Source organism: Maniola hyperantus, chromosome 3 (assembly GCF_902806685.2).
Source record: "Maniola hyperantus chromosome 3, iAphHyp1.2, whole genome shotgun sequence".
Lineage (NCBI taxonomy): Eukaryota > Metazoa > Arthropoda > Insecta > Lepidoptera > Nymphalidae > Maniola > Maniola hyperantus.
In genome coordinates, this window is record NC_048538.1 from 3,755,517 (window position 1) to 3,770,981 (window position 15,465).

At 37.3% G+C, this 15,465-nt stretch overlaps 1 protein-coding gene across 1 annotated transcript in view; it reads left to right on the forward strand.

Annotated features, from left to right (window-relative positions):
* Window positions 1-3,693, forward strand: part of LOC117996408 (uncharacterized) — a 73,011-nt gene extending 69,318 nt beyond the window's left edge. The window contains exons 7-9 of the mRNA XM_034984464.2: window positions 359-539; window positions 1,356-1,507; window positions 3,549-3,693. Coding sequence (XP_034840355.1) covers window positions 359-539; window positions 1,356-1,507; window positions 3,549-3,667 — 452 coding nt within the window. The 3' untranslated portion in view covers window positions 3,668-3,693. The remainder of the gene's footprint in view (window positions 1-358; window positions 540-1,355; window positions 1,508-3,548) is intronic.
* The last annotated feature ends 11,772 nt before the right edge of the window (window positions 3,694-15,465 follow it).

The following is a 15,465-nucleotide window of genomic DNA, read 5'->3' on the forward strand; positions in this document are numbered from 1 at the left end:
AATAATAAATGTTTTAGGATGAAGGGAAGTAGGTAGCTGTTTGAAATGAGTCCAGTAATATTATATCTAGGTACAATGGTACATGTTACAATATTACATACAAATTGACTTTATAATAAACATGATAAGAGTTTAATATAGTAGGTAGGTACTATAAACTCGAAAACTTAAATTCATCATCAATTTCATTATAATATCCACAATCGGGAGATGCTCATTTCTCTCTAGCACAAGAGTAAATTATTTAATTTTTCTGCCATCAACTCTTACCGAATAATCGTATGATAGGACTAAGAAGATAATAATTATCTACTATTTAACGTTCTAGTGCGAACCAAATTTTTTTATTTCCTTGCAGAGGTATCGGTCCGTATAGTAGACGGTGCTGGTGCAGAAGTTTCCGAGCAAGTCTGCGAGCTTGGCAGCACAGTAGCCCTGCGGTGTGAAGTGAGGGGCCTTCGCATGGAGGGCGGGCCTTCGCTGCTGTGGTACAGACGAGAAGCGCTGCTCAATGATGATACTACTAGAGGCGGAATCAGGTATTCCATCACTCCTTATTAGGTGGTACTGGTGTTGAAGTTTCCGAGCAAGTCTGCAGTAAGCCTGCGGTGTGAAGTGAGGGGCCTTTGCATGGAGGGCGGGCCTTCGCTGCTGTGGTACAGACGAGAAGCGCTGCTTAATGATGATACCACTAGAGGCGGAATCAGGTATTCCATCACTCCTTATTAGATGGTGTTGAAGTTTCCGAGCAAGTCTGCGAGCTCGGCAGCACAGTAAGCCTGCGGTGTGAAGTGAGGGGCCTTCGCATGGAGGGCGGGCCTTTACTGCTGTGATACAGACGATAAGTTTAAGTTCAAAAATCGCACCTAAGAAAAGCTACCCTGGTGATAAAAAGTAACTAATCGGAACATAATGGGCAGACGTACGTCAAGTGACCGAAATTCTTACAATCTTTTCTTTCCATCCAAATATATAAAAGGAAAAGGTGACTGACTGACTTACTGACTGATCTATCAACGCACAGCTCAAACTACAGAACGGGTCGCGCTAAAATTTGGCATGCAGATAGCTATTATGATGTAGGCAAGAAATCCGCTAAGAAAGGGTTTTTGAAAATTCAAACCCTAAGGGGGTGAAATAGGTGTTTAAAATTTGTGTAGTTCACGCGGAAGAAGTCGCGAACATAAGCTAGTTTTAATTATGTAATTCAAATTTTTGTGTAGTGCGATATCGGATATTAGGTATGTAACTTACCTAAGCATAACTTAAGTTATGTATTTTAGATGTAAAAGAACTGGAAAATTATCTTGAACATAACGTGATATAAGTATACACCGTACTTTTCTATTTCACAGCGTCAGAACAGAGTTCGGTCCAAACGGCGCTAACTCCGTGCTCCGCGTAGCACGTGTAAGAAATGATGACGCGGGCCGCTACAGATGCAACGTCGCCCGAGCCCCTGCTTCCGCACCGTCCACCGCGCACGTCATTCTACATGTTATAAAAGGTATATAATGCCACTACCTCCATATACTCCGTATAGCATTTGTCTCAGAAATGATGACGCAGGCCGCTACACAATGCAATGTCAACCGTGCCGCTATATCCACGTCGTCCACCGCATTATTAATTACACGTGCTCCGCAGAGCACGGAGTTAGTGACATAATAAATTACCTTTTCTAACATGTAACATAGAAAAGGTACTTTATTATGTCACTAACTCCGTGCTCTGCGAAGCACGTGTAATTAATAATGCGGCTTGCTACACATGCACAGACGTTTACTTTCCTTCTTCAATAAATATTTTGCTAGCAAGTATGATTGTAGCCAAATGCGGGACTGTAATTTAAAAAACGGCCCAGTGCGAGTCAGACCTGCGCACGAGGGTTCCGTATTACAGTCGTATTTTTTCGATATTTTGCAATGCTAAATCAAAAACTATTATGAATAAAAATCTGTTTTAGAATGTACAAGCAAAGCCCTTTCATAATATGATATCCTACTTGGTATAGTTATCTAACTTTTAAAATACTAATATTAATTGTTCATGAACACATTTTAATTTGTAATGTAACCACAAATTAACGATATTCGGATTTATTCCTTTACTTGTGCTATAAGGCCTACTTTCGTAGCAAATTTCAGGATTCTAGATCAACGGGAAGCACCCCATTGGTTTTCTTGACGGACACGACAGACAAACGGACAGACAGACAGATAGACAGACAGATAGACAGACAGACATACAGACAGACAACAAAGTGATCCCATAAAGGTTCCTTTTTCATTTTGAGGTACGGAACCCTAAAAATTTATGAATCCACGCAAAATTTACTCGCCTATATAGTTTCCGTGCAAACTAGAAGTTTTGTGTGACCTAAAATTTACTTTACGTTAGTACTTACTGCTCTGTTTACGGCACGTAAGTTTACGTGATACTGCAGTACCTGGGGGACGTGATCGTTCAACGTCTTACGACAATTTCGTTGTGTAACACGATACGGTACAACTTGCTCCAGCTGTTGCCAATATGTTCCTGATGGGTGCTTCTGCGTCAATAACTCGATGTAACGTATATTGTTATTGCGCCTAGGGTTAAACGCCTGTATTGGATTACAGTAGCCATTTGTAGCGATATGTAAATGGTGTGTAGTGCTATAAGCCCACAAAGACTTTTAGACCCCCTTTTAGATTTACCGTGCCTTCTTGGGCTTTCTCGCACTACGAGACTACCCTCAAATATAACTATAACAACCCTCACTAATTATGACTCATGACACTAACGTCTCCAATGAGACTAGACAACCCTAACTAACCCTACCTAAATCGTCTCCACACCACCCCTCATAGTGACTACCAGATTAACTAACCTAGCTACTACAACCGCAACTAGTCTACTCAACCAACTAACGATTCGTTTCGCACAGCGCGTCCTATTTTATAGTCTCACGACAACGGTGGGGATGATGACGTAATCGGTCGATGAGCAAAGTGTTCACAATAATTAAAAGACGGCGCTCCCTTCATATGCATAATGCATCCTAATTCCTATTCCTAAAACATCAATAGCTCAATAAATATCAGTTAAAACTATTTCTGATCAATCCTTATAGGCAAAAGTAATTTAGACTGTCTTTTTCAGTCAAAAATAGTTTTGAATGCATAACAATAATTACATGTAACATACCTACCTATTATAATTATTTTGTTGAATGCTGTCCAGCCCTTGAGGTGCGTTTTGACGTCAGATTTGTTCGTTCATAAGTTATTGTCCCCATTCTATGGGCGTTTGGGCACTCATCCGTGGAATCACGGATTCCGTAAAAATATGAATCGAATGAGTAGGTACGTGTTTTTATGACGGTCACATCGAAGAATCACGGATACGATCCGAATACGTATATAAGTGCACAAAGGCCTTAAGCGTCCATTAAAAGCGTCTGTTAAATAAATAAATAAATAAAAGTTTATTCAGCTCACAAAACAAGAAAAAACGAAAAAAAAAGAAAAGAAAACATTGTTTTTGACAAGATATTTTTGTTCCAGGGGAAAGCCTGGCTGAGCTACATCAAGGCGCGTGGATAAGGACAGCTGAGCCATTGCATATCGCCATTACTTTCGGGACGTTGATAGTTTTACACATAATGTACTATGACATTGTATAATACTAAATTGTTCATTTTTGATTATACTTACCGAATGTTTCATTTCTCTCATGATAGGGATCTCCATCATCACAGAATGACCAGTATGTCCATAGTGCACCACGTTGGCCAAGTGCGGATTGGCAGACTTCTCACACCTCAGTGCTTAGTGCTTAAGACGTCCGCCTCCTATTCGGAAAGTCAGGGTTCGCTCCCGGGCAAACTTCTCGGAGTTATGTGTGTTTTACTTTTAAGCACTTAAAATATATCACTTGCTTAGCGGTGAAGGAAAATATCGTGAGGAAACCTGCATGCCTGCGAGTTCTCTTTTTATTTTATAATGTTCTCAAAGGGGCCTTCATAATATAAAAGGGGACTTATTATGTCTTGAAAGTTACTTGTCATCATCGGCATTATCGCATCCGACAAAACAGATCTGCGGGTTCTGCATACGAACGAAATTCGCACGAACTTGCGTCAGTGGCCTCATTCTATAATGATTTTTAGCTTATTTCTTGGAGTAATGCCTATGTGGCTGGATCGAAATATCTACGAGTCAAGATCAATAAATAAATCGAGATATTTACTCGCTTTCTACATTATAATATTTGCGTTCTCTTACGGCTGCCGATAGAAGAAACTCAGCATTTTGAATCACAGCTTCTAGTAAAAACTAGGAAGGTAGGTACATCATCATAATTATCAACCGATAGACGTCCACAGCTGGACATAAGTCTCTTGTAGGGACTTCCACAAGCCACGGCATAATATTATGTAGGCACTTTTATTCAGCATTGCTATTCAAATATGTAGAGATAGTTTCACCTTAAATTCATACCAAAGCGAGGTTAGATTTCAGAATAATATTCAGTATAATAAGAGCCCTTCGAATTATCATATTTATGAGGTCATGCTCTGGTATTAGCAGCTTTTATCGACTCAATTCTACAATCAACTGAAATACCTAACTTGCTCTCTACATTTTTTAGTTACAGATAAGTACCTAATTAAAAGCTCAGGTTTTATTTTTAAAACCTGCAGCATTAATACTGAGCTGGGGCCATTTCATCCTTTTTTTTAACGCTGGGAAATGCATTTACGAAACCTCCCCTTCTCCTGGAATGTATGCGTGCAATGGAACTGGAGGGAAGGTGTGTGGGACTCGCCGGCCGAGAGCAATCTCCTCATTTCCTATTTGATCACGTAGAGAAACTCCAAGCAGAGCTCTCTAGAGTTCTATCTCAGTTCAATTACAGTAGAAACTCGATTATCCGGCCCTCGGTTATTCGGATTCGCGATTATCCGGACTACCAACCGAAAATTGTTCGGCCAAGTGCGAGTCAGACTCGCACACTGAGGGTTCCATACTCGAGTATTTTTTCCGCCATTTTGTACGATAAATCAAAAACTATTATGCATAAAAATCTGTTTTAGAATGTACAGACAAAGCCCTTTCCATATGATATCCCACTTGGTATAGTTATCTTACTTTGAAAATTGAAAATAGGTACTATTATAGTGAACTACATAATATGCACAAACCAGCTTTTCTTCATACATTCGACTATCCGAATCCCTAACGACACCAATTAGTCCGGTTAATCGAGTTTCCACTGTAAGTAAAACCCGTTCCGATGTTCCCGGACGTCCGGACCGGATGACAATCGACTCTACATAAAGGGTTCTGTCAATATTTGCATATGAGCCGTCTATTATTGCGAGAATGGGTCGGGATTTAACCGTACACGAAGAGAAAATTATGTGGAGAATTGTATTCATGGGAATTTCTCATTCAAATGACCAATTTAATGTTTAATCTTTGAAGATATAACCATAATACATAATATTATTTTATTTTTAGGTAGGTAAGTATTAGTAAATTTATTTTTAATACCTTAAAATAATAATAACATACAATTCTATTAAATAAACTTAAATCTAAATTAAAAGTACTTAAAAATATTAAAATAAAACATACAAACTTAAATAAACCTTACCAACTTAAAATTAAACGTCGTCAAAAAGTCCGCCCCTGGTTGTCCCTGGGCCAAAGGTGCCCATTAAGCTAGCACTATTGTCACGCTGAATGGGGATGGACAACCCTTGGACCAGGTGGGCCCCAGAGCGCGGATCGCAACCTCTTTCCCTTAGACGACGGCCGATGTCACGCACGAAACCCTTCGCTTCCTCACCCCAGCAACCCAACGTCTCCACCGCCAGTGGAACAAAGAGGTATTTCCCCAGAAGAGGGGCATATTTAGCCCGTTTCTTCGCGGCAGTGGACTCTGCAGAGGCGCAGGCCTCCCGCGACGTCCGGTCCAGATGGCTTGGCGCGGGGGTGCTAGTGCACGTCGCGTCCCACAGCAGACATTTGCCGTTTTGCCATGGAACGAGCGTTAAGCCATCTGGACGCTTGCCGCCTGTGCGGCTCAGCCCTGGTGGCTCGAGAACACAGGGCACATTGGCTGAAATGAGTGCCCTGCGGAGGATGTCGTTCAGGGCGTGGTGACGCGGAAACCTCCCTGAGCAAATAAATAAATAAATAGTAAATAAATAAAGGTAGGTAAATTATAATAAACTATGTACCTACTACATACATTCTAGATGTATGATTCGAGTAGGTATATTTGATGAAATGAAACCGTTATTAGAAAAACACACTTTTTGCGACGAAATTTTTGTTGTCTTTGTTAATAATGATAATCACTTACAAAAACAAAACACCGTCGCATTGTATGAAAGTGAAGTTTACTGGTGGAAGACTGACTACAAAATTGAACGACGAAGGATATTTTAAAAACGTCTTTAGACTAGACTATAGTTCATTCTATACTGCATTCAGATAGCATTTAATTGTTTACACAACCGCCAAAATAAGAAGTGTAGGTAATGTTTTGATGGGTCATATGTGAGTTTCTTTATTCTACCATAACTTCTAAATACCTGAACAAATGTTTTAGAAAAAAGTCAATAGGGACTACTTATTCAAAAGAAAAGGAAAAGTGATCGCCCAGACGTATTACACAGATTAGAAATCAGATTTCTACTTCTGTGAAGTGTGAAATATAGAAATCTATAAAAGCGTTTAATATCTCGGTTAGCTCACGAATTATAGTAATAGTGAGATTCGCCTACCTACGAATACTATTCTGAATTCTGAGACCGCTCAAGTGTAAAATTTGAATACAATTTATAGACGAGTAGGTGTAATTATGTACTGTGGAGATACATGAATAGAAGCGTAAGGTAGAATATCTGTTCACATAATGTGAAAGATGTCTACGTTTAAAAAATTAAGGGTAACTGGGATAGACTGGTTAATTCGTAAGTAACATAATGAACTCTAATCCGTTATGTAAATTATCTGCAACTTATGAAGAATAAATAAATAAATAGTATTTTAAAAACCCATACTATACTATTATTATACTAATGCGAAAGTGTGTAAAAAGTTAATTTAACAAAAGTTATGTTTGTAAAAAAATTGGGCACAAAGATAGCCTGCATACCGCAGTATCTACGGACGGACTACTTTTTATCAATAAAAATCAAAACCGATTTATAAAAACCTAAGTAGAGTCACACGGACTAATTTGCAGACCATCATCTATCTATGTATATTGTACATCTTCTATATCATACTAGCTGCCCCGGCGGACTTTGTACCGCCTAACAGTCGATTCTTTATCAGGATTTTATTCAAATTTTTCTCTCCGTAAGAACCTTCCTCGTACTTCAAGGAATATTATAAAAAAAGAATTAGTGAAATCGGTTCAGCTGTTGTCGAGATTTGCGATAAGCAACACATTCAGCGATTCATTTTTATATTATAGATTTGTATCGCCTTTTAGAGAAAATTAAAGTAAAATACATACAAAATCAAATCAAAACTTATGGTAACCTGAAAAACAAAAACAGTGTGTTCTCAATGAAAATATTTTGCGTTTTTCAGAATTTATTACACCGAGTTGTATTCCTCCGTATGAAGTATGAGATTTACGAGGTAAGTTTATGGTTTTGTTATACCTACTTCGAGAGAAGAAGAAGCTACGAAACAAAAATAGAAATTAAAATACTTATTGAAAGATAGCGCAGTTGAAAGATGAGTTTCAATACATACTTACAAAAGTTTCTCGGAAACGTCCAACCACGAACCGCCTACGTAGAAAAACATAAAAGTAGGTAAATCTGATATTTATAAAGTTCGCTTCGATAATAAAATTTTCTTTTGATGCCTCTTTTATTTTTATCTTTAGGGTTCTATAAACAAAGTAACCATTTATCAAGAAACTAGATGATGCCCACGACTTCGTCCACGTGGATTTAGGTTTTTTAAAATCCTGTAGGAACTCTTCGATTTTCCAGGATCAAAAGTAGTATAATTATGTCCTTCCCCGGGATGCAAGCAATCTCTGTACCAAACTTCATCGAAATCAGTTTAACGGATACTTAGGCTGTGAAAAGCTAGCAGACAGACAGACACACTTTCGCATTTATAATATTAAGTATGGAAGTATGGTTAGTACGGATTAATTTTTCATTCCGTAATATTAATCTAAATATATAAAAGGAAAAGCTGACTGATTAACTGACTGACTGATTTATCACCACACAGCTCTCAAATTACTGGACAGTTCGGGATGAACTTTTGAAAATTCGATCCCAGGGGGTAAAATAGAGGTTTGAAATATGTGTAGTCAAAGTAAAAAGTAAAGTACAAAGTCGCGGGCATAAGCTAGTAATGTATATTTTTTATAGATATTTTCATCAAAATCGCACGAAATATTTTGAACGACTATTAAAAATTATTGTCATTCCGTATTTCTAAATTTCGTTCATTTATAATTTAACTAAAAGTTAGCCCTGACTTTATTTGCATAGGATTTCTATATTCCTGTGAGGCTTAAGGTCCATGAAATGCAATTGTTAACAAGATAACAAATCCTGAATTGTACACACAACCCATACTACTTTTATTGCCGGTCAAAGTTTAATAGTACCTACCTGGTAACTGGGGGTAAAATCCTGTTGTACTTCTGTGCTACGACACGGCATTGACTAAAAGTGACCTACTTACGCAACGTTCGTAGACCTCTAGCGTAAGTCAGATGTTTTATTTGCAATATTATCGTAAACTTTTACAAAATTATAGGTTTTTTAATATATATATTTTTTGCGTTTTCTTGTGGTGTCATACTTATTAGTAATCAGCAGTAGGTACCTACTATCACCTGTCTTCGTTTGTGCCAGCGTTCTGGTTACTCCCCGTATATACAGATAGACACACCTTTGCATTTATTAGCTCCCTAGTTCGGATTTATTTCAACAGTGAGGCGTAAATTGTGTTTGTGTATTCGTGCCACATTCGTGCCTAGTAATCAAATCAGCAAATACAGCTCAAATAGTTCAATTATTGACATTTATTCCGATCTGTATTTATTTTGGAAAATTTATTTTTGCGAATATTTTAAAAATACTTTCGTTACTTGTGAATTTTTTAAATAACAGCTGTAGATATAACAAGTACCTAGTACTGTAAGTATTTTTAATTTGACAACTATTCCAATCAGTAACTTTTTATCAAACGTCAAAGTGCGCACTTACTCGTAGTATGTGATATTTCTATGAAATACTGGAATGTGATGTCACATCATGATGACGTACTTTTTTAGTTTAGTCGATAATTTAAAATAGTTATTAAACTTAAAACTCACAAAGTGGTTTGGTGGTCTCGATGAGGTTTTAGATTTAATTTAATTTATTTTAGTTTTAATTTAATGTTGGTTTTATTTAGATTTAAGTTTATTAATAGTTTATTTGTTAACCATTGATAATAAAATATTAAATCGTTAGTTAAATAAATAATAAAAAAAAAAGTCACAAAGGACGTCGATTTTACGTATTTTGGAAGATATAAATTTTTTAGTGATAAGTTTTTCTGTATGTTTTATTGTTTTAAAATTTTTATCATTTAATAATAATTAGAAATGGTTGTAATGAGATTTTATGTATAAGAATTAATGAAATTATAAAATTTTGGAAGATCCTCTATTTAATAATCACTGAGAAATAAATTATTTTTGTTGTAGTCAAATACTCAATTTTATAAATAGGTATTAGTGATATTGTGCTAGATATCCATATTTTTTAAGATACGCACCTACTATCCATATTCAATACTAAAATAATAAATGCGAAAGTGTGTCTATCTGAATTTTTATTACTATTTCACGACTCAACCGCCGCGCTGGCCCAGTTTGTTAATGGGGCCGATTCTCTTGTACACAATATCTAAACTAAACTAAATTAACAGGTCTAAATCTAGTGCCATCCTTTTCCGCAAGCAAAATTATGAAAGGGATAGTATTAGATTTAGACATGTAATTTTAGTTTAGTTTAGAGATTGTGTACAATGGAATTAGCCACATTGTTATTGTATTCTTGTTGATTTTAGAGCTGATTATGTTTCAGTTTAGAAATCATGTAAAACTGAATTAACACCTTTGCAAAAGCTTTTGCTAAAAATTATTATTTTATGCCTTTGTTAAAATTAGGTACAAAAACATAATAGGCAGGATATACGTACGTACTATTTTGTCATAGAAAAATTTATCTATAACTCTATATCTAATATTCAAAATTCATTGTGGTTTACAAACAATAATAATTTACCTTCATAACAGAACTTTTCAAAGGGATATTCAAAGCTAGATATTGTTTGATGTTCCATAAAACCGCAATAGAAAATAATGGCCGTGGGCTGTTATTATAAATTTCCTCTAATGCAAACATCGTTTAGGTAAGGTTTGCTTTGTTAAAACCACGTTGAAATTGTTCACGCGCCTTAGAAAAATAAAAGCTCGGAGAACTCTTGTGGCATTGTTTTCGAAGAATACAAACCCAACTTTTTGTTAGGGGAGCATTATTGGCATTTTTGATAGTATTTTTTAAATATTGATTCGGTTCAAGCAATTCCTTATGTAGGTTGCCACTGCATTCGCAAGCAGATGGCGCACCTCACCGTACGAAGAAATCGATCAGCAAAGCAATCATTGGACGCGCGGGTAGAATGGGCGGCTTTTACTAGTATAGAGCTATACAAACTGTATAGCAAGCCTGAGACTTAAATACGAATAATATATCCAAGAAAATGTAGCTCAATAATGGATCCTAACAGAGGAAAAAGTCCTAACTGTAACAGATGTTACGATTTATGCCGCTTGGCCTTTTGTCCGTTATTCGCTATATTTTACTAAAATATCTAGTTTGAATAAATTTGCTTTAAAAAGATTTTTCTTTTGCCTCAGTTTGTTCGTACCTAAGCTTTTTTATAGGTACTGTGAAATCCAGTTGGTAGGCATTTTCCGTATCCTACTGGCTATGTAATTTAATTCGGTAAAAGTAGGTACGGGAAAGCTGTGGTAGCCTAGTGGTTAGGACGTCCGCCTTCCAATCGGAGGTCGGGGGTTCGATCTCGGGCACGCACCTTTAACTTTTCGGAGTTATGTGCGTTTTTAAGAAATTAAAATATCACTTTGCTTTAACGGTGAAGGAAAACATCGTGAGGAAACCTGCATGCCTGAGAGTTCTCCATAATGTTCTCAAAGGTGTGTCAAGTCTGCCAATCCGCAGTTGGCCAGCGTGGTAGACTATGGCCAAAACCCTTCTCACTCTGAGAGGAGACCTGTGCTCTGTAGTGAGCCGGTGATGGGTTGATCATGATGATGAGGTACGGGAAGTGTCGAAGTCCAACAAATAATTTCGTTTATTCGTAAGTCACAGAAATTACCCTCACCTACCTACATACGTGCTGCATACCCTACATTGTGTTCGACTGTTTTATAGTACCGATGATGGAAAAGATTCCAACAAATTATTTGTTGGATACTTTTCTAAAATTCTTTCTTCTATCTATCACCATTTCTTTCTATCACCAAATCTTCTTCTCTATATATAAAAATGAATCGCTAATAATAATAATAAAAAAATAAAATAAAATAGTCATTTATTTAGGCAACTTGAACCCATTTGGACATACATAAAAGTAAATACAATACAAATGTACAATTGTTAAAAATAATAATGATAAAATGAAAATAATAAAGTTACAAAATATACAATAATAAAATTTAAATTAAATTGCTAAATGTGTTGCTGATCGCAAATCTCGAGAACAGCTGAACCGATTTCGCAAATTCTTTTTTTTTATGATATTCTTTGAAGGACGAGGATGGTTATTACGGAGAGAAGAATTGTAAGTATTAAAAAATAAAAAATTAAAGAATCGACCGTTAGGCGGTACGAAGTTCGCCGGGTCAGCTAGTATAATATAAAACCTTACCAAATATAATATAGTAACAGAGTTTAGACGCGCACTAAGAAAGGATTTTCAGGAATTCCCATCCTCCAGAACTTTAAAAATAAAATTTTCGTAAGTGTGGGTGCATGTGTGTGGGTGTAAACTGTCTACCATCTCACATATTTGGGAATACCACTTGCTAAAAAAATTAGGTCATCAGACACCCTTGCGGGACATTTAAGTCATGGATTTTTCGAGAAATTTGATTAACCTAACCAAGTACCTCTGCAGACTAAAATCTGGGGCAGGTTAAAAGGCTATCCAAACTGGACCTCCTACATAGACTATCCCTATACGTATCGTACACCTCTGGACGCAGAAAATCGTCAAGGTATCTTCCTACAGGAACATTAATAAATTGTTAGGTAAGTAGGTACTTAGGTACATCAATGGCTATAAAGCTACCTGCATGGTAGGTATTTGACGAGCGGGTCGACATTACCGTAAGATATTGCTTTACTCCACATTTCATGCGAAGGCTTATAGGTATAAAGGCAAGCCATAAACCCATCTGGGCCTTTGAACGACCTTTTGATACCTTTGTAGCTACGCATCCTTATTGAACTAATAATAGGCCCCTGCTCCTCTTATTTATGCTGTAATTATACGTCGATGTGATGTGAAATCTCATGTTAGCACTTGCTTGAGCCCGCGACTTCGTCCGCGTGGACTACACAAATTTCAAACCCCTGTTTTACCCCCTAAGGGGTTGTATTTTCAAAAACCCTTTCTTAGCGGATGTCTACGTCATAATAGCCTATCTGCATGCCTAGCGTTTAAACTACCGTGAGTGATTTCCATTCTAAATAATATCTGTCCCGGCTTTACTCACGTGTGTAGCCCGACTAGTTTCGAACCCATACGGGGTCCTTTTTCAAGGGAGTCCGTTCGCGTACGTGAGTAAAGCCGGGACAGATATTATTTATCTGCATGCCTAATATTTTTTGCCAGGTCCGTCCAGCAGTTTGAGCTGTGCGTTGATAGATCAGTCAGTCAGCGTTGCCTTTTATATATTTAGACTAGCTTATACTCGCGACTTCGTCCGCGTGGACTACATAAAATTCAAATCCCCATTTAACCCACTTAGGGGTGGAATTTCGAAAAATCCTTTCTTAGTGGATACTTATTCTTTACAAAGACCACACTCTCCAGGACCAGCGCGTTTAGTATATGAGTCAGTCAGTCAGGAGTCAAGACTTTGAATTTTATATAAGTATACAGATTTAGATAAGATTTTACATCACATCGATATAAGTATAAGATGATAAAATTTAAATTCAGTTCACACATTAGTGTTTCTCACAAATTGCGATTGCGAACACATGCCAATAGTTAGTGTGAGACAATCACCACATTGTAACTGTCGAAGTTCAGTGCTAGGCCTAGTATGCGATTGTGATTGCGACTGCATTGGGCAATTTAACCACGTTTCCTAAAGCACGTGTTAATTTCATGACAAATAAGTACCTACCTAACTTTAGATTTTCTCATCTAAACTTTTTAATTGAATATCCACATGCTCGCGAGCAGGAACGTGACAGTTTCAGAGAATACATGCGTGTTAACGAAAAGTTATTTGTTTGGTTATAAAGAAGGTTACGACGTTTATTTCAGTTAATAGCTTATATTTTTGTCTTCTTCTTTATAGTCGTATTAGCTTATGCTTGCGACTTCGTCCACGTGGACTACACAAATTTCAAACCCCTATCTCACTCCTTTAGGGGTAGAATTTTCAAAAATCCTTTCTTAGCGAATGCCTACATCATAATAGCTATCTGCGTGCCAAATTTCAACCCGATCCGTCCAGTAGTTTGAGCTGTGCGTTGATAGATCAGTCAGTCAGTCAGGCAGTCATCTTTTCGTTTTATATATTACTAGCTTATGCTCGCGACTTCGTCCGCGTGGACTACACAAATTTCAAACCCCTATTTCACCCCCTTAGGGGTTGAATTTTCAAAAATCCTTTCTTAGCGGATGCCTACGCCATAATAGCTATCTGCATGCCAAATTTCAACCCGATCCGTCCAGTAGTTTGAGCTGTGCGTTGATAGATCAGTCAGTCAGTCAGGCAGTCACCTTTTCGTTTTATATATTTAGATTAAGTAAGCCCTTGACTGCGATCAGTACCCTTATTATAAATGCGAAAGTGTGTTTGTTGGTTCGTTGGTTTGTTGGTTTATTGGTTTGTTGGTTTGTTGGTTTGTTGGTTTGTCCTTCAATCACGCCACAACGGAGCAACAGATCGATATGATTTTTGCATGGATATAGTTAAAGACATAGGCTACTTTTATCCCGGAAAATCAAAGAGTTCCCACGGGATTTAAAAAACTAAATCCACGCGAACGAAGTCGCAGGAATCAGCTAGTACTTAATATATAAACAAGTTTACTGCCGTTGTCCGTAATAGACTTTGAAATCATCTAACCGATATGCCCAAAACCACTTTCATTAGAAAAGCAATAATGCAAAGATGGTTTTAGAGCTGCCTTTTAGCGTAGCCTATCACACGCCTGCAGGGCGATTGTCTAAAACCTGCATCAATCATTATTACAATCTCAATTGTTCTGATTGGCTGAATTTGTGCGATTCTTGTTGCAACAATGCATTGTAGCCAATAGTGAGCGAGCATTAACCAATCAGAGATGATTGCGATCGTGATATTGTAGCTGTCAAACAACCGCGGTAGGGCCCCTGGTATCCGCTAGTTTCTAATATTTTTCGCAGACGGTAACACTAATATACCAACTATAAAAAGGATAATATCTTTAACGCGGATCGTTTGATGTTTCCCTGATAGACCGATGGAAAATAATGGCTCGAGGCCGTTATATTAGGTACCTATTTCCCAAAAGAAACGATCATTTTTTTTCTTTTCTTTGTAGAGGCTGCCCCGATGCGGGTATGGCTTTGTGTTAAATAAACACTGACTTGAATCTACGAAGATAATAATATTTTAATAACTATAAGTTTTAAAATTTTTATCATTTGACCTATAAAGAATTCAGTCATAACTATAAGTAGGTACTTTATATGTAATTTTGAGCTTATTAATTTTACTTCTTAGTTCTTGCACTATCCTGCGCCCTGGTCAATTTAATCCTTTCACAAAAGATTGCCTGTAAGAGATTGCTTTAGGAATAAGGCCGCCCTTGCAGCCATTTTGTATACCTAGTTTTTTTGTATCTTGTATGGTTTTCTATATAATGTGTGAGTTCAAGAGAATTCAACCTCAAGAGTACGCATATACAAGGTTTTGCATGAAAACAAAATCGTAAAATGTTGGCGAGGGACAGGGGACAATGCTTTGTCGTGATTGGTGGACTCAAAAGTCACGTAATCAAGACAATGTGCGTAATGAGGGTACCGAAAGGGCGTAGGCCGACTTTTATGCTAACAAACTGCCTAAGCTTGGCGATCTGGGGTGTCCGGCTATTATAGGTGGTGGTCTGTCGTGTGCAAT